The 21,140-nt window shown below is 42.9% G+C and overlaps 1 protein-coding gene across 1 annotated transcript; it reads right to left on the reverse strand.

Moving 5' to 3' along the window:
- Nucleotides 1–272: 272 nt before the first annotated feature.
- On the reverse strand, nt 273–14,876 carry LOC109766534 (uncharacterized). The gene is given in 8 exon segments (XM_073506483.1): nt 273–361; nt 364–394; nt 561–583; nt 586–900; nt 984–1,517; nt 2,248–2,326; nt 3,036–3,064; nt 14,789–14,876. Coding segments are annotated over 8 exon segments (1,188 nt in total).
- Nucleotides 14,877–21,140: the final 6,264 nt, after the last annotated feature.

Consider the following 21,140-nt stretch of genomic DNA (forward strand, 5'->3'; position numbering starts at 1 on the left):
TTTCTGTGTTTCTATATGCACATACTATTTCTAATAATATGTGATAAACATTTTTTCAATACACGATGAACATATTTTAAAATATGCGACAAACACTTTTCAATAACGATTACCTTTTTTTTTAATATGGGATGAACATTTTATAAGTATGCAAGGACTTTTTGTGCGAGATAAACATTTTTCTTAGAGACGTGACAAATATTTTTCAAATATGCGACCTACATTGTGTAACGTGATGGATATTTTTTTTCTAATAGAAAGTGAATATTTTCTCAATACGTGCTGTTTATACTATGAAATTTTTCAAAAATATGGGATGAACATTTATAAATGTCAGACAGGTCACTTGACCAGCTCTTTATGGTATCTCATTATTCACCTGTTGCTGCAAAACCTGTGACATGTGTGAAGACAAGGGTTTCAGTCATCGGTCAGTCATAGCAATTTCTCAAAATCATAAATTGTAAGTTTCCAAATTCATCTTAATAATATGGTAGTCAATAACACTATAATCGTAACTATTATAGTGATGTCCGGACTTGAGTTTCAGAGTAAGTCACCTCTGGGGCATTGTCAATAATCACACCTTTGCAAGATCAGCTTCAGTAATGGTGAGATCCTTCTGATATCTTCCATCAACCGAGACGTAGGACTCACGAAAAAAACGCCGTGATATTAGTTTGTTCTCAGGATCCAGTGCATCAATCAGTTGGTTTGCATAAGAATATATGCTAGCCGTAAAGACAACAAGCTCAAACATATGAGCTGCCTCTTCAAGGAAGGCGTCCACATCCACATGTGGTCTCTTCTTCACGTATACAGTGTACTCTTCTTCTCCACGGCGCATACAGAATGAAAAGTCCGTGCCATGGTCGTACCTTGCTGAATGGATAAGGGTGCCTATGCAACAGAAAATGAGCATGTCAATAATCTTAAGTGCAAGAAAACAAATCTACAGGAGAAAAAAGCATTTAACAGCTTACCATCTAGATCAAGTGCAAGAGTGACATTCTTCCTAGGTAGTAACATTGGTACGTGATCAATCTGATCCATGTAAGTAAGATCAACTAATTCAGATATAGGTCCTAATTCCATTGGTACATCATCAGTTTCATCCATGTCATCCGTCTCAGTAAGATCAATTATTTCATGCGAAGAGCAAGTTGAAGGCTGACCAAGGAATTGAGACTGCGGGTTATTAACAAAGCACGTGTCTGTAGTTGTACCAGCAAAGGCAATACTGCTGGCCCCTATATTTTCCTGAATGGAAGGGAGTACTCCATGACTGCCACTCACTGTTGTCAATTCATCCATAGCATATTTATTACTTAGAGCCCCATCTGAAGTATCAAGCATATAAAGAGGAGAATCCTCAGTTGGGGAACTGGACAGCAGGCTGCAACTCTGGCCCGAGTCTTGAGTTTTTTTATTACTATTGATGATAGTATGATTTGGTGCTGCTAAAATTCCATCTCCATCAGGAAAAAAGGAAGGTGCTGCTAGAATTCCATCTCCACCTGCAAGAAAAACAAGGAAAACCATAACAGAATGGTAAGTACACAAGTATATAACAATATCAGACTTCTGCTTAATCAGTTTGCTTAATATTAAGTTCCCATGAAGTGCATCAAGTGCTACTTTACCGGTTAGTTATTTTCCCAAAACAGGTTTGACTGTTTAACAAATCAACCACATCATGCATGGCATAGATATGGTTAGATGGTTTTATGATCAAATTTATTAGCCATGTCTACCGTTCTAACAGAAGTAGGAGACACTCATGGCCCATACACATCTCCCTAATGACGTTGAAAGGCAGAGCAAAGTTTAATAAGCAAATCAAAATTCATTAAATTCACCATTGATATATATACAAAAATTTGAGTTTTTCCAGAGTTAGTTAAAGCTTATTTGGAAACATTTGGCAGTTAATACAAAACCCTCATTAGGTTGCTTCACGAGGGAAAAATTTGCTAAGTTATAAACAAAAGTGAGCATGTCCCCAGGTTTAGTCCATAGAAACAGGCCCCTCATGGATCAAGGAAAACATAATTTTTTAAATGAGAACCTTAATATTTTTGCATTGATGTAACACAACAACAGATACATCAAAAGGATAACTTTCATGATGTAGTTCACGAGCTTTCTTCTAGAATTTATTTTCACGAGCACATTCTGCTAAAGCAAGCAGATCGCACATGATATCATGAATTCATGGTGCAGGAAGTTGTAACTCAACCCTTTTACCTTCATTGAGATAATCTTCTACATTAAACTCAGAACTGGCCTGAAAATGTGGTGAGGATGTGGATGCTGGAGTTAAATCCTGTAAAAATTACTCAAAGTTAGTATACGAAAGCATCAAGAGTTCCTAAAACATACAGAAATAGAATAATACTAATTGATGTCGCTTTAAGGTATAAGCCTATAACTCCACAAGCAAATCTAACAGGTATAACATATGTATAGTTGGTGTCAGCCTAATCGTGGCAGCACAAAGGTGTTTTGAAGGTTTTGATTCTTTTACTTTGAGGATAAGCCTAGCTAACATCTTTTAACAATTTTTTTATTAAGGTATAACTATGATGCCGGTGTAATATAATTTTAGGGAGCAAACCTAGAAAGCAGCGTCTTGCTAAAGGACAATAACTACTTAATACCAAAATTGATCCAGTAATGATAGGAATTTTTATACAGTCTTTGCATTAAATACCTATCTTGGAACTGCGTGGCATAAACTGAAATCTAATGGACATGCCAAAAACAAGAAACAATACCATTACTCTTTTTATTCGGTATAAATGGGTGTACTAGTATATATAGTTGTATGCCGCGTGCTGTACGTAATAGAATTACACATACTTCAATATTGAAATACTTATGAAGCATTAACCACAACATATGTTTTTAATCAATACATTGGAATATAGTGAGCACCTAGCGCATGTACAAAAATTCCATGGACACGTGCCAGAACATTTTTGGTTTTGTATTCCAAGAAGTCCAATATAGCACAAAAGTTTACATGGGTAAACATGAAAAGCAAAAGAACGAATAACCAATGCTAATACAAACCCTAAAAACTATGAAAACAAGAGAACACGACCTTAAAATCAAGACACATTATCAGAGGGCAGAATATCACTAGTAGAAAAAGGGTCAAATGTCAAGCACATTAGTGCCGGTTTGCTTTTGAGCCGGCACTAATGTGTGCATTAGTGCCGGTTCCAACAGCTAGCCGGCCGCTTTCATTAGTACCGGTTCGTGGCCGACCTTTAGCACCGGTTCGTGCCACGGACCGGTACTAAAGTGAGTGGTGGCAGGATGTTGTCAGTCCGGGGCCCCTCCAGCACCTTTAGTACCGGTTCGTGGCACGAACCGGTGCTAAAGGTCGTCCTACATAAACCCTTCGTCCACCCGAGCTCGCTCTGTTCTTGCCCTTTCCCCTCTCCTCTCTGTTCTTCCCCTCTTCCTCTCGAGCTCATCACACATTTTGCCCAAAATTTGTCAAGATTTGAAGGCCCCCATCCATTCAAATGATCACAAAGGTTAGCAACTTTGTCCTTTCATCTCTCATTGCTAGATTAGCTCTTGCAATGCTCTGTATAGTGATTAATTTATGAGTTTAGTAATTTGGGAGGAAATATATGTGCTAGTATTTGATTTATATGCAATTTGAGGTCAAAATAACACTTAGTTTGCATATGTAGGTGTGGTTTACTTAGTGCCTTCTAAATCTCTGTCGTAACCACAGTCGATCGCCCGCACCGTTCCGTTGCCGGCACCACCTTGTGGTGAGCCTCTTGTTCATGAATATTTTACATTACCAAATTGATGTTTGTGTGATTTGGATATATAGTTACTCGTATAATTATCTTACCCGTACGTTGTTTGTTATACATAGTGCCATGGTTTTGATATCCGTCCCCGTCGGCCCTCGTCCTTGTTATGATTCGGATGTGGTATATTCTCTTTTAAAACTAGTTGTTGCATTTCGTGTTTATGACAAATTATGCCCATCAAGTTGACATAGATATTTTTTTCTAGGAGGTTTGTGAACCGGAAATTCCAACCGACCCTATTGTCGAGAGGTTAAATTTAGTTGAAAGAGAAAACGGGTATTTGAAAGAAAAATTGAAAAGAATTGAGGGGGAGAAGATGGAATTGGAGTTGCATGTTGCCGATGTCGTCGATGATCACAAGATCAAGATGGATAAAATGCGCTTGAAGATTAGAAAGATTAGAAAATATGCCATTGATAGTGAGGCTTGGTATCATTATGCTGTTGGATCAATTGTTACCTTAGTTGCGATCTTGATCGCATTTGTTGTTGCATTTAAATTCTTTAGTTAGAGAGTTATTTGTTTGTTGCATTTAAGTCTTGTATGAACTTTATGTATGAACTTGCATTAATTTGGTCTTTTCGGTGTTGTGTAATGAAGATGAGCCGACAATGGATGTACGATGACCGATGCTCTCCCGAGTTCATTAATGGCGTGCAAACTTTTCTGCTTGCGGCTGAGGCAAACAAGCGGGCGGATGGTTTTATGCCTTGTCCATGTTTAGTCTGTAAGAATGATCACAATTACTCTACGTCAAGAACCATTCACGTCCACCTGTTTAAGTCCGGTTTCATGCCCCACTATAATGTTTGGACCAAGCACGGAGAAAGAGGGGTTATGATGGAAGACAATGAAGAAGAAGAGGACGACGACAGCTATCCTGGCCATGGGTTCCCTGAATACGACGATACAACAATGGGGGAAGAAGCTGAGCCGGCAATGCGGGAAGAAGCTAAAGAAGAGGCATCAGATGAGCCCGCTGATGATCTAGGTCGGGCCATTGCCGATGCAAAGAGAAACTGCGCAAGCGATTTGGAGAAGAAGAAGTTGCAGCGCATGTTAGAGGATCACAAGAAATTGTTGTACCCGAATTGCGAAGCTGACAATAAAAAGTTGGGCACCACACTGGAATTGCTGCAATGGAAGGCAAAGAATGGTGTATCTGACAAGGGATTTGGAAAGTTGCTGGTAATGATAAAGAATATGCTTCCAAAGGACAACGAATTGCCCGAGAGTACGTACGAAGCAAAGAAGGCTGTCTGCCCTCTAGGGTTAGAGGTGCAGAAGATACATGCATGCCCTAATGACTGCATCATCTACCGCGGTGAGTACGAGGATTTGAACGCTTGCCCGGTATGCGGTGCATTGCGCTATAAGATCAGGCGCGATGACCCTGGTGATGTCGAGGGCGAGCGCCCCAGGAAGAAGATTCCTGCCAAGGTGATGTGGTATGCTCCTATAATACCACGGTTGAAACGTTTGTTCCAAAACAAAGAGCATGCCAAGGCGATGCGATAGCACAGAGAAGACCGTAAGAAAGACGGAAAGTTGAGAGTACCCACTGACGGGTCGGAGTGGAGAAAAATCGAGAGAAATTATGGGAAGGAGTTTGCAGATGACGCAAGGAACGTATGGTTTGGTCTAAGCGCAGATGGCATTAATCCTTTTGGGGAGCAGAGCAACATCCTCCTTGGTTGTGCATGAAGTGGAAGTTCATTATGATGTCAGTGCTCATCCAAGGCCCTAAGCAACCCGGCAACGACATTGATGTGTACCTAAGGCCATTAGTTGAAGAACTCTTACAGCTGTGGAATGGAACAGGTGTACGTGCGTGCGATGAGCACATGGGGGAAGAATTTGACCTAAAGGCCTTGCTGTTCGTGACCATCAATGATTGGCCTGCTCTCAGTAACCTTTCAGGACAGACAAACAAGGGATACCGCGCATGCACGCACTGTTTGGATGATACGCCGACAGTATGTATTTGGACAGTTGTAGGAAGAATGTGTACCTGGGACATCGTCGATTTCTTCCGAGCAGGCATCCCGTAAGAAAGAAAGGCAAGCATTTCAAAGGTGAGGCGGATCACCGGACGAAGCCTCGCCACCGTACTGGTGCTGATGTACATGATATGGTCAAGGATTTGAAGGTAGTCTTTGGAAAGGGTCCTGGCGGACAACCTGTTCCGAATGACGCTGACGGACGCGCACCCATGTGGAAGAAGAAATCTATATTTTGGGACCTGCCCTATTGGAAAGACCTAGAGGTCCGCTCTGCAATCGACGTGATGCACGTGACGAAGAATCTTTGCGTGACCCTGCTTGGCTTCTTGGGCGTGTATGGGAAGACAAAAGATACACCTGAGACACGGGAGGACCAGCAACGTATGCATGGAAAAGACGGCATACATCAGGGTCATGCCAGCTACGCTCTTACCAAAGAAGAGAAGGAAATCTTCTTTGAATGCCTGCCCAATATTAAGGTACCGTCTGGCTTCTCGTCGAATATAAAGGGAATAATGAACATGGCAGAGAAAAAGTTCCAGAACCTAAAGTCTCATGACTGCCACGTGATTATGACGCAACTGCTTCCGGTTGCATTGAGGGGGCTTCTACCGGATAACGTTCGATTAGCCATTGTGAAGCTATGTGCATTCCTCAATGCAATCTCTCGGAAGGTAATCAATCCAGAAATCATACCAAGGTTAGAGAATGATTTGGTGCAATGTCTTGTCAGTTTTGAGTTGGTGTTCCCACCATCCTTCTTCAATATCATGACGCACGTCCTAGTTCACCTATGCGAAGAGATTAACGTTTTGGGTCCTGTATTTCTACACAATATGTTCCCCTTTGAGAGGTTCATGGGAGTCTTAAAGAAATATGTTCATAACCATGCTAGGCCAGAAGGAAGCATCTCCAAGGGCCATGAAAATGAGGAGGTCATTGAGTTTTCTATTGACTTTATTCCTGACCTTAAGCCGATTGGTGTTCCTGAATCGCGGCATAAGGGCAGACTGGATGGAAAAGGCACGCTAGGAGGGAATCAAAAAATATGTATGGACGGACATTCTCTCACTGAAGCACACTACACAGTTCTACAGAATTCCGCCTTGGTGGCTCCGTATATGGACGAACACAAGAATTTTCTACGCTCCAAACACCCGGAGCGGTCTAATGACTGGATTACATGTGAACAAACCAGGAGTTTCGCCGGCTGGTTGCAGACACGTACCATGCATGACGCCTCTATTGAAGATGACCTGTACTCGCTGTCCCAGTTACCATCTTCGAATATAATGACTTTCAAAGGGTACGAGATAAATGGTAATACATTTTACACGATCGCCCAAGATAAGAAGAGCACCAACCAAAATAGTGGTGTCTGCTTTGATGCAACAACCAAGACGGGAAAGGAAACATATTATGGTTACATAGAGGAGATATGGGAACTTGACTATGGACGTGGTTTGAAGGTCTCTTTGTTTCGGTGCAAATGGGTCAATATGACACGAGGCGGGGTAACGGAAGACCCGCAGTATGGAATGACAACAGTGGATCTCAACAATCTTGCGTATGCAGACGAACCATTCGTCCTAGCTAATGATGTGGCACAGGTTTTCTATGTGAAGGATATGTCTACCAAGCCGAGAAAAAAAAAAGATAAGGAAGCGAATGCATCATACGATGAGCCAAAGCGCCACATAGTTCTTTCTGGGAAGAGAAACATCGTGGGAGTGGATGACAAGACAGACATGTCAGAAGATTACGAAAAGTTTGATGAAATTACTCCATTCACAGTGAATATTGACCCGAGCATCCAGTTAAATGATGAAGATTTTCCATGGCTACGGCGCAAAGGGACACACGCGAAGAAAAAGTTTCACACCCAAAGAGCTGGGATGTGATCGGCTTCACTATCATCACTTTCTTCTGTGTTTCACACCCAGGAGGGAATCTCTGTAATAGTTAGGGTAGTTATGTGTTTTGGCATTTGAAACGCAAAGAAATTTTATGTGCAAACAAATTCTTTCATGCATTTACTGATTTTTTCCAGCTAAATGACCCTGAAATTGAAAAGCATTTCAAATGAACTCAGAAAAGGTTGAAAGTTGGCATGGTATCATAATTTCACCCACATAGCATGTGCAAAAAAGTAAAGAGGGTTACCGCAAAAACTGGATGCACTTCGTGTACAAAATGGACAATCTCTTTCGAAGTATCAGGGTTTTGGATGAAAACTCATCCGTTACAAAGGCATTTCATTTTTTAAATAACCTAAGCATTACCAAATTGAATATAATGATAAAACACACTAATATTAAACATAAGAAAAAAGAATCACTCAAAAATCTATTTTCAAAGTTAAGTTATTCACAAACTAGTGATTCACACAAATTTCAAATAATTCAAAATGTTGGCACTAATAGAAAGTTTGTAATTTTTTGTACCTAAAGCAAAAATATTCACAAAGAAACTCTAAATATAGCAAAAAACAACTCAAAAATAAATAAAACAAAAATAAATTAAGCAAAAAAATAAGAAAATAAAAAAGCCCGCCTACTGCGCCACAGCGGCCTGCATACGAATAGAAACCCAACCTGTTGTTGGGCTAGGATGTAGGCCCGCAAAGGCCCAGTAGGCCCACAGGGCAGCACAGAACATTTAGGCCTAATAGGCCTGCTTTGGAGAGGAGCTCGAGAGAGCTACCGCACTGGGGCTTATAAACCAGTGCGGACGCCCCTCGGCTAGCGAGGTGGGACTAAACATGACGCACCACACCTTCGCCAGCGCACCACCTTTAGTACCGGGTGGTCGCTCAAACCGGTATTAAAGGAAGGGTCTTTAGTACCGGTTGGAGCCACAACCAGGTACTAAAGGTGGGCGCTTCCCGCCGCTTGGCCTGGCCAAAATTGACCTTTCGTACCGGTTGGTCGCTCCAACCGGTACTAAAGGCCCATCCTATATAAGAAAACACTTCAAAAAATTCAGTTTCTCATCTGCTTCTTCTCCTCTGCCCCGTCGCCTGCCGCCCCCCGTCGCCACCCCTCGTCGACGCCCCCGTCGCCGCCCCGTCCCCGTCGTCGCCGCCCTGGCCGTCCCCGTCGCCGCCCCGTCCCCGTCCCTGTCGTCGCCGCGCCCCGCCCCGTCGTCCCGTCATCCCCGCCCGGCCCGTCCCCGTCCCCGTCGTCACTGCCCCGTCCCCATCCCCGTCGTCGCCGCCCGTCGCCGTCCCTGTCGTGGCCCCCCGTCGCCTCACCTCGCCGGTGAGCTCCTGTCCCGGCCGCCATGTCCACACACACACACATTGTTTTTTAGTTATAGAAATTTTTCTGTTTTTTAGTTATAGAAATATTAGAAATGTTATAAATTTTTCTGTTTTTAAGTTATAGAAATATTTATAGAAATGTTAGCAATTTTTCTGTTTTTTAGTTATAGAAATATTAGAAATGTTATAGAAATGTTAGAAATTTTAGAATTAGTTTTAGTTAGATGAATTAGATTAATGTCAAATTGTTAGAATTTGCATATAGAATTTTAGTTATCACAATCCAGTCATTTAAAAAATGTTACTTTCTGCGGGCATATAGTATTTGTTCTCGACGATGCCCGACCCGCATCCTCGCCGTCGACCCGTTCGCGACGACGTCCGACTGACCCATGTCCGGGATTGGGCTCCGCCGGGCTGGCACTGGGAGGTGCTACCTGGAGGGGCGCGCCGCTTGGTGAGGAACCCGGCTTGGGGTCCCGTCGTCGACCCTGATCTCCTTTGGTGGCGTTCGCGTGGGCCACATTCAGTGCAGAGGGAGCCGGCCCCGCCGGAGGTGGTGCGTCGTCGTGTCAGGGAGGAGGACGAGCACGTCCATCGCTACATGGCATCTATGGACGTTAGGTTCTCCAATACCTGGCAGGTTCTTTGGGCAGATGACCGGAGATATGATCCTATGATGGTTCCTTGTCTTTGGGTGTCCACCGCCCGTGCGCCAGGAACCGCGAGTGGCCTAGATTCTTCTATAGTATTCGATCTTTATTAGCTACCTAGCCAGTGATGTATTCGAGATTATATATTATTCGAGACGATGTATTCGAGATTATATATTATTCGAGACGATGCATATTATGTACTATATGATTCAGTTTTTCCTTATTGATTGCATCCATGCATTGTAATTTGAATACTAAATTGTTTTATATTTCTTCTGTATTAGTTAAATAAAAGCTATGGCGGACAATACCGGTAGAGAGGGAGAAGAGGCCCTGTTCGAGATCATACGCAGCCCTAACAGGCCAGATGATCTGAATGAAGCAAATGACGGCTCCCAATATCTGAACAATACCGGGGAGGGTGATGATAAGATATTCGATCTCGATGACCGAGCTGATGAAGTCATGAACTATGATTATGATTATGATGACCCAGACAATGATTATGATGACGAATACAATGTTGATCTTGAAATATTAAAGACTACCGGCGAGGTATATTTATATAAGCAGGCATCTAGTGATCATCACATGTTTTTTTATTTGAAGATATATTAACGAATCGACCTTTCTTCTTTCAGCCCTCCGGATCGACCAAATCTGCTTCTACAGACAGCAGGACAAAGCGCGGCCCGGGCAAAAAGTTGAAGGAGGGTGTAAAGTACAACATCGATTCCATCAAAGCTAGTGGCGAACCCCTCACGCCTAAGATCATTGCGAACAAGTTCGTTCGTCAGTGCGGAGTTCTTGTGAAGGACCAACTCCCGATCTCCATTCAAGAATGGAAAGAGCCAAAAACTAAACGCCCAGATGTTACTTGGGTCGATGACAGAGCAAAACAAAAGCTTTGGGAATCTCTGATGGAACATTTCACCCTACCAGATTATTTCACTGATGCAGATGTGCGGAAAGTCAAGGACGCTGCTCTTAAGAAGATGGCAATTGCATTCAACACCCACAAGAAAACTGTATGGGCCAACTACCTCGCTGCAGAAAGGAAGACTCCAGAATTCAAGGGAACACTGGAGAAGCAAAGAGAACACTGGCCCGCTTTCGTGAAATTCAAGGAATCGGAATTATCTAAGGAACGGTCGAGAAAAAACAAGGCCAATGCCGCAAAAAAGACGCAGTTCCATAGGCTGGGTCCAGGTGGCTACGCGGTGGCAATGCCTAAGTGGGATAAGTCTGAGCAAGAGATGGAGGATGCAGGGGTCACTCCGGTTACTAGGAGCTGCCCCCCAGGTGTAGAACTTGGTTCTATGCGCATGGGGGGGCGTTGGACCCGAAGACATGCCTGGTTTCAAAGAAGGCAAGTCTAAAAGGAGCAGAACAAAAGTTACTTGACGCAATAGAAGCTGCTCGAAAGGGGGCGTTCACGCCCAACAGAGAGAACGACGAGCTTACGCACGCCGTGGGAAATCCTGAACACCCGGGAAGAACACGAGGCAAGGGCGTTATTCCCTGGTATGAGGGCTTTTCGGAATGGAACGACGACTACAGGACCCGTGCAAGAAAGAAGATGGAGGAGGAGAAGAAGAGGAAGCTGGAGGAGGAGCAAAGGAAGCAGGACGCGGAACGCCTTCAAGGCCTAGAAGCAAGGCACGCGGACTTGGCACTCAAATTCCAGCAGCAGCAGCAGCAGATCGACTCATTTAGTCAGGAAAGGGGGTCTCAGCAGCGGCAGCAGCAAGCGGATGATCATCCAGCATTGGATAGCACCGTCCCATCCATGCCGAGAAGCAGCGTTGGTTCCACCCCGGGCGACGCACTGCTGGATACATACCCTATGGATGACATCATAGAGAACACTAACTATGAGCTACACTTCAAAATGAAGAACATATCCATGAAGGTGGCGGACGCCGTTGCTTTTACAATTACCCCCGAAGCAACCTTCCATTGCGCCCCAATTCCAGCGGGCTATGCTCGTGTCTTGGTTGATGAGGTGGTGGACCCATATTCGGGGCTAGAGCTTGACATTCCTGGAGGTGACGACGAGCACACACCGGGAGAGGCCATACATCGTATCATCCTATGGAGAAAGGATTGCATCATCTTTCGAAGTCCACCGACACCGCGTCTGCCGACTCCTCCTCGAAGTCCGCCACCGTGTCAGCAGACTCCCGCTCCTCCAAGTCCAAGAACGCGTGAGCAGACTCCTGCTTCAAGTCCGGCACAGCGTCAGGCCACTCCTCCTGTTTCAAGTCACCGTGGCAGGCCACACCTCCTGCTTCAAGTCCGGCACAGCGTTAGGCCACACCTCCTGCTTCAAGTCCGACACCGTGTCAGGCCACACCTCCTGCTTCAAGTCCGGCACAGCGTCAGGCCACTCCTCATGCTCCAACTAAGCCACGTCAGCCATCTCCGCCGCCTAAGCAATCGCAGAAGAGACACGCCGCAGCTATGGTGCGTAGCGGTACGAGTCGAGGTAGTACGGGAAGTACAGGCGAAGACAAGCGATATAAATATGGTCCAAGCAGCCTCGCTCCACTTCCTCAGAGGCCTTACGACATGACTGAGGAGCAAAACGATGCAATAGTGCAGGCCGAAGTGGACGCTCATTTTGGACCGAAACCGGCAACGCCGCCGAGGGAGAAAGTGCCTGAGGAAAAGATTGACCACTTCATTCGTATGGCTAGACCACCAGCTCCCAAGCCTGTTGACTCAGACTATGAGCGCCAAATCAGGAAGGCACATCGAGCACGACTACAGAAAAAAGCGAGCTCGAGCTCGAGCCAACAAGCAGCTATCAAAAAATGCGGGAAAACCGTTCCCCAGCTGGCAGAACAGGCGGCGCAATCGACCCCCCCCCTCCGCTTGTTGTGCCAACAACACATGAGAGTACGCGCGCCCAATATTATTGTGGGCAAACCGTTTACGTTCCCGAGCTGGGCGATGTGGTAATAACCGAGGAGCATATAATGCAGGATGAAATGCTCAAGATCACTGTTGGACAACTCCTCGATATCGAGCCCATGTCTCCGCTTAGAGAGGAGGAAATAAAACGGAAATATGTCCGGGGCCAAGGAGGTCAAGAACCTCCCAACAAGAATGTATGAAGTGCATGATTGGTACATGAAAATTACCAAGATTTCCAATCGAGAGTCCCTCATGGTGCAAGTCGAGGAAGATCATTACTTCAATAAGAAAGCTCTGTCCGTTGAGTATTCAGAACTATTTCAGTTATTCAATCAAGATGCACTCGACAAATCTATCGTCAGTTGCTATTGTCTGTAAGTGATTTCTTTCTGTAATTTAAGTCTCAAGCTAGCTCTAGTGCTCATTGATTGATCATTAATTACCTGTAATTATATATCCTCACTATATATTCTTTTCTGTGGTATTATGCAGGTGAAGATGTATGAAATGAAAAAAGTTGGATGCTATGACATTGGGTTCATTGACCCAAATACCGTTAATGAATACACATGGAAATTGGAATGGTGTAGACAAGATGTAGAGAAAAACATGGTAGAGTTCTTGAAGCGCCTCAATAGCAATGAAGATATACTACTTCCTTACAACTTCGAGTGAGTCACACTGTCTTGTACTACAAATTCTGTTTTTGCTTACTAGCTAGATGTTAATAAGTGTATAGGGTTTAGGGTTATAGTTGATTAGTGTTATGCACATGCCCACTTAATTTATACATGCTAACATATGCGCATGCAGCTTCCACTGGATCTTGTTAGACATTAAAGTTGACGAAGGAAAAGTTGAAGTACTGGACTCATTACTTAAAAAAGATAGTGACTACAGCATCGTGAAGGGGATAGTCGACAGGTTATTTCAATCATTATTAACTATATCTCGGCCTATTTAGTTCGTCATTTTCTGATATGAACTATTTTTAATAAACCCTTTATTAATTTTCTTTGCCGGCGGGCAGGGCTTGGGCAAAGTACATCAAGGTGACTCCAGGAAAATGGCGACAAAAGCTATGTTGGTATCGACCCAAGGTAAGTAATTAAGTAGTACTAGCTAGCTAGCTACCATCTCTTTAATTCTTGTTTCAATACCATTAATTAATTAACATGCTTGATTAATTATTATCTGATTAAATTCTATTCTCGTAAAGGCCCTGAAGCAGGCGCCGGGGACTGAAGTGTGTGCATACTACGTTTGCGAGAACATTCGCATGATGGCGTCCGAAAGAAGCAGATCTGATAGACAGGACTGGGTACGTTTGCCAGAACACTATTCACAAATCTTACATGATTGTCGATATCTAGTCACACAACTAATACACATGCATATTAAACTCCTTCTTAACAGTTCAAAGAGGTGCGGGACCAGCTCCTACCAACAGAGCGCATACGAGCACTTCAAGAGGAAATAGCGGGATTTTTGCTCGACCAGGTCATAGATCCCAAAGGAGAATACTATTACCCGCTACCGCCCCCATGAACCACTTGTCATCGTGCTCCGAAGGCACCAAGGCAACATGTAGGAGAAATTGTATATATATACATGTGTATGTGTGAATAATTAATGGTGGTTGTGAGACATTCGATTATATATATATGATCGGTTCTACGAGAAAATCTATTTATATATATGCATAACGTGTAGAATATGTAGTATCATAAAATACCAGCAAACAAAAAAGAATTAAATGGAAAACACAAAATTAATGGAAAAATAAAAATTAAAACCAACCCCCCAAACATTTAGTACCGGTTGGTGCTACCAACCGGTACTAATGGTCTACCAGCACCCGGGCCTGGCTCATGCCACGTGGTGGCACTTTAGCGCCGGTTCGTGCCAAACCGGTAGTAAAGGGTGGGGGCCTTTAGTCTCCACTCTTTAGTACCGGTTGCAGAACCGGCACTAAAGGCCCTTACGAACCGGCGCTAAAGCCCGATTCTGCACTAGTGTATATAAATTGCAATAACATAAGATATACCAATAGAACTTTTTTTACCAATACCACAACCAAAAAATCACTAGAGTATATAGCAACACGCACCTCAAGCAAATCCCAACATTCTTCACCTACAGAATCGTCATCTTCCACGATTTCAATAACCTCAGATGCTACCTGGTTTGTCATATATGCTTCTGAAAAAGATTAAAGGATAGCAGATTACAAACATGGCAATACTATGGTAGTCTTTATCAATCACACTCGTTTGTACAACAAGAGCACGCCTGGGTCGATCTTGTACTAAATACTAATAGAGTTCATGTGAGCATAACATCACTCAGAATGGTAAAATCGACCATTCTTCAACTTTACACAGACGAAATACATGAACTAGCAGAGATAGGTAAATACATGAACCAACTTGGACACCACCCGGACAGTTTACATAACCCCATGAGAACAGATCTAGATGGCACAATAGCATGCATGGCTAACAGCAGACTTTACCATGAAGGCACGATAATACACAGCGGAACAATTAAGTTCGACACCCGACCCTGGGATTTTCAGGGCCTGGGGCGAAATGAGAATACGGTCCCATTAAAAATATTCAAATATTTCTGACAGAAATATCAAAAGAAAGAGAATTATAGAGAAGCATCCTTCGAAATCGCCTCATCGAGGTCGCCGGTGGCTGATGTGCAGTTCTCTCTTTGGTGACTCGCTTCTCAACGTGGTCGTGTGGGGGCGGTGATGGGGCGTACCCATTCAGGGCACACTAAAAGATCTAGCGTTGGCGCAGGCAGGAGGCGATCACACATGATATCAAGCTAAATTGTTCTTACTACCCAACGAGCTAAATTGTGCTTGTACGGGGTGGTGGAGAATGAACTAATTTTTTTTGCATGGCTAAACCAATAGCTTGCAAACAATTTTCTTTCATAAGATGTATATAATGAACCGAATAGCAACTTTAGTAAGCCTATAATAAGAACAAAAATAACCGAAGTAGGATATAAAAATGTACATAAATAAATAAAGCTGGCGTAATTATATATCAGCCATCTACTTATAACTTCGAATTACGGTTTTGAAAATACATAAATTAGTATTGATAGAAATCTGCGAAGAGAGAGTTATTTAGTTATCGTTGAGGCTCCAGTTTATTGTCGCCATGTGTTTCGTTCCTAACTCGGTTAGATTTTCTTCTTAAAGGTATTATCTACCAAGGTTCGAACTAAAAAAAGTATACTATATTTACATATTAAATCTATGGATTGAAACCTATTCAGATCTCTTTTTTTTCAAAGCGTCAAGATTTTATTTTTCAGATAATCCAAAGGTCATTTACATGGGAATAAGAAATAAAATCAGGGAACGTTTTGTCCCAAAATTTAGAAGTTCTTTCACCAAAGGATTTCTTCGATAAATCATTAGCTACTTCATTTGCTTCGCGCAGACAGTGGGTGTAGGAGACCTTCACAAAAATCCATTGTTTGCTCCTTACATTCGAGCACAGTTGCCTCCAGATCTCATACTACCAATAACCTCCCCCTGATGTAGGCCGTCCCTTTGATTTGCAACCAAAATTGCCATGTCATACCGTAAGGTAATTTCTGTACTGTCCGCATGTGTAACAAATTGCTGCTGCAAGTACCGAGAGGCTTCAATTCAAGCTTCCTGCCCAGCCTGTGTTGGAAATTCGCCCACAGGATCAATTACATCAAATCAGAAGGACACACGCGCACAAAAAACTGATAGCCAAGGGCTCGTATCGTGCCCTTTGTTTCTCTCTTTATTTTTTCCTTTTTCTCAACTCACGGTGTTACAATCTTAGCAGCCCTATACGTGCTTATTTTTTTCCTTTTTCTCAACTCACGGTGTTACAATCTTAGCAGCCCTATACGTGCATATATACACGCTAGGACCTGACCCATCAAACCGACACAACCAAGACTTCCTTGACCTATACGGACACATACTTCGCCAACACAAGGCAATAGCCACAGACGTATAGGACTAGGAAACTTTACTGAAACTTACCTAATCTAATTACACGGCAGCGCTGATCACTTCCTAACCGGACTCAACCCTGTGTCTCATGCAGACTGCTAGCTTGCACATAACTAGAACTTATACCTAGCTAAAACCAATTTATGTTTGGATTACCTAACAGCCTGAAGTAGCCCAACACCAAAGAACAATCAACTAAAAACATCCATTGCCAAAGAAAGAAACCAAGGACCAAGGCTTAGGTCGCTAGAGGAAAAATGTTTCGCCCTTCTTCTTCTTCCTCGAGACTGGACACTGGAGACGGAGACAGCTTTATATCGCTCTAATGGCTCTCCTGCGGTTTGGATGGCTGGGTGCCCCTCCGTTTTGGGGGGCTGGGGCCGGGGCGGCCGCCCCAAGGCCCAACCTCAGGGCAGCCTTGACTACGAAGGATGAAGTACGAGCTGATCATCACCTGAAAACTGAGATTTTCCGCTCCTTTGAACGGATGATCTATGACATCTGACGCAACGCAAATCGTAACGCGAACCAGCAAACAAAACGCGCGCGCTACGGGAGAAACCCTCACCGCCCACCATCAGGCGAGGAAACCCCCAGGATCTCGTTCGAATTCGCACGCGTCCCCATGTCCAGGAAAGAAAGAAGAAAAACACCGCCAACTGCAGACGGGACGAAGAAGACGAATCCGGTTCCCACGATCCATCCAAGCCCCCGTTCAACAACTACGCCCCCAAAACAAGCACGAAAGGAAACGCTAGAAAAGCCTATACCCTAGCAGAGGAAGAAGAATGGCTAGGAACGGAGAATCGCCAGAGCCCGGAGCGGCGAGCCCAGGTTCCAATCTAAAGCCCCCCGTCGCCCGCGCGCAACAGGATGACTGCGCACAGGAGATAGGCGACGGCACAACTACACGGAGCAATCACGGCTGGCCACCTCCACTCTCCACTCTGGACCGGCGACAGGAGGAGACGAGAGACGAGTGTGGGTGACGCGCGGACCACACTCATCCGAATCTGCAGGTTATAATTGCCTCATTTGGTCACTGGGTTCGTCAACACGGTCGTAACCGCGTGGTCTCGCGGGCAGGTGGGCCCCAAACTTATGACTTCCCATTCCGGGCGTACTACTCAGTACTCCCTCTGTCTAGGTATGTAAGTCATCTTACGAAAACCAAATAATCCCAAAACACTTAGGCACGGTGCATTAACTTTTATCTCATTTCTTATTTCTTGATATATCAACCAATAAGAGATGAGGGGTGTGCATGCTTTTAATGACTTGAGACTACCAAACACGACATGCAGTGGTTAGTTCATTGCATGCAATGCTATTAATTAGCAAATAAACATTAAGGTCTCTCGTTTCCCCCTCCTCCTTGATCACGGTGCACAACCTAAGATGACTTACTCACCTAGACGGAGAGAGTATTACTGTTGTCCTTTAAAAAAAAAGTCCTTTCAAAAACTCAGTGTTACTTTTTTTTTGCGAGTAAGAAACTCAGTATTACTGTCTGCTCTGGCTGTCTCCAGTTTATCCCAGCGCGGTGACATTAATGAATTGATAAGGATTACATTAAACCAAAATTGATTCTGCGCGCGCGTATCCATTCCGACCCCCCTCCATTCCTCCAAAATTTGAACCTCTTCCAAAGACGGCTCCATGCATCCATCTCATGAACATATTCACAAACCACGTGATTTTTTTTAAATGTCACGTACATTTTTTGAGTAGGAATAAACTTTTTCTGCATCTATGCAAAGACTACTGTTTCCATGTGCAACTTCACCGACGCTCATGGGTCCACCCCGTTCAGGGCACCGGTTTCCTTTTCCTTTTCCATTTTTTCTTTTTCTTTACATTTTTTTGGTTTTTTATTAAATCTGGTTTCTACCTTTTGCTTTTCAAATTTATTTTCAACTTTCTGTTCAGTATTTAACTTTTACTTTGTGTGTTCCAGTATGCACATACTATTTCTAATAATATGTGATAAACATTTTTTCAATAAACGATGACCATATTTTAGAATATGTGAAAAACACTTTTTAGTAATGATTAAAAAAATTCTAATATGGGATGAACATTTTGTAAATATGTAGGGACTTTTTGTATGCGATAAACATTTTTCTTGAAGACATGCCAAATATTATCCAAATATGCGCCAAACACTTTTCAAATATGCGACATACATTTTAATGCGATGAACATGTTTTCTAATAGAAAGTGAATGCTATCTCAATAAGTGGTGATTATGCGAAGTAATTTCTTTTTCAAAATGTGGGATGAACATTTATACAGACGATTGTAGACATTTTTTAGCTTCTATAGAAAATTACCATTTGAAAAATGTGTTTTAACATTTTATTTTTTAAAAGCTCTCCCACATACTATATAATAGTATCCGTGACACAGCTTTAAGCCACACCAAGTTTTGTTTAATCAGTTTTGTCCAGTGTGAAATCTATCTCATACGGCGAGCTCCTTTCCCATGCTAATGTCTCTGGCATAGATCTCCATCTGTCGTACCAGTGTCATACAGGGTAATTATCGCATATTCTATTATGTGGTGCAACATTAACGATGCGTATGACATCAGAAACAATTCATGATTGTAAAGCGTGTATGATAACGCGACTATCACAAACATTGAGTTTGCTCGCACCGTTTGTGATATATTGTCTTGTCTCACATGCTTTGCAAACGGCAACTGCGCATATGGTCGTACATGTTTCCTCTCTGTGAACCGTGTCAGATTGTGATGTATATCACACATGTTGTGCTTTATAGACCGTGTGTGCCGTAATGACCTGCAGAGCGTAATTTCTTTTAATCGCTGCAATTGAAAATTATACAAAATTTGAATTTGAAAGTAGGCAATAACTTTATTCATAAACATCCGGTTCAACAACCAATGCACTATTCGATTGACAGGTACATATGTTCAACAATTACATAAAAAAGAATTGCATAAGCACCAAATAAAGAATGATAAAATAGGGTTGTATACTTGTATTAAAGATGGTAAACAAAAAGACGAAATACATTCTGGTTGCTGAACAAGATGAAGCAGACAGCCCATATTGTGCACTCCTCCATGCCAAATGCACACACGACTCTAGTTCAACCCCTTGTGATGGCCGACTGCCTATCCTTCACTGTCTTCATGAGGACTTCTAGATAGTCATTGTAGTCTGGTAGAAATACTTTTAACTTTGCATGTCCACCAAGCATGTAGTTTGAGAGGTAATCTGGAGTAAACTACTTCGGTAACGATTGCAAAGGAAGAAGATTCAAAGGAAGAAGATTCAGACATAATCATCTAATACTCATTATGGGCAGTAAAAAGAAGGCTACAGAATTCTTATTTATCATCCTACAGTTCACTGTTGTCTTGGATAAAGTGTAAACAAATAGTTTATTTACCATCTTTTGACTCATTTTACTAACAATATTTATCAGTTTCCTCAGTAGATGCTGGTTCATGAATATCTCATTGCCCCATACATAAAAAGGGTCGAAGCGTGAATCTTTACCGAGGACATATGTACCTATAAGCACTAGGTTAATATGAGAAGCTAAACTGCAATAATTGCACAATGATGTAGTACAACACTTGAAGGAAATATGCCCTAGAGGCAATAATAAAGTTATTATTTATTTCCTTATATCATGATAAATGTTTATTATTCATGCTAGAATTGTATTAACCGGAAACAAAATGCTTGTGTGAATACATAGACAAACAAAGTGTCACTAGTATTCCTCTACTTGACTAGCTCGTTGATCAAAGATGGTTATGTTTCCTAGCCATAGACATGAGTTGTCATCTGATTAACGGGATCACATCATTAGGAGAATGATGTGATTGACTCGACCCATTCCGTTAGCTTAGCACTCGATCGTTTAGTATGTTGTTATTGCTTTCTTCATGACTTATACATGTCCCTATGACTATGAGATTATGCAACTCCCGTTTACTGGAGGAACACTTTGTGTGCTACCAAACGTCACAACGTAACTGGGTGATTATAAAGGTGCTCTACAGGTGTCTCCAAAGGTACTTGTTGGGTTGGCGTATTTCGAGATTAGGAATTGTCACTCCGATTGTCGGAGAGGTATCTCTGGGCCCTCTCGGTAATGCACATCACTTCAGCCTTGCAAGCATTGCAACTAATGAGTTAGTTGTGGGATGATGTATTACGGAACGAGTAAAGAGACTTGCCGGTAACGAGATTGAACTAGGTATTGAGATACCGACGATCGAATCTCGGGCAAGTAACATACCGATGACAAAGGGAACACCGTATGTTGTTATGCGGTCTGACCGATAAAGATCTTCGTAGAATATGTGGGAGCCAATATGAGCATCCAGGTTCCGCTATTGGTTATTGACCGGAGACGTGTCTCGGTCATGTCTACATAGTTCTCGAACCCGTAGGG

This window comes from Aegilops tauschii, chromosome 1 (genome assembly GCF_002575655.3).
Source record: "Aegilops tauschii subsp. strangulata cultivar AL8/78 chromosome 1, Aet v6.0, whole genome shotgun sequence".
NCBI lineage: Eukaryota > Viridiplantae > Streptophyta > Magnoliopsida > Poales > Poaceae > Aegilops > Aegilops tauschii.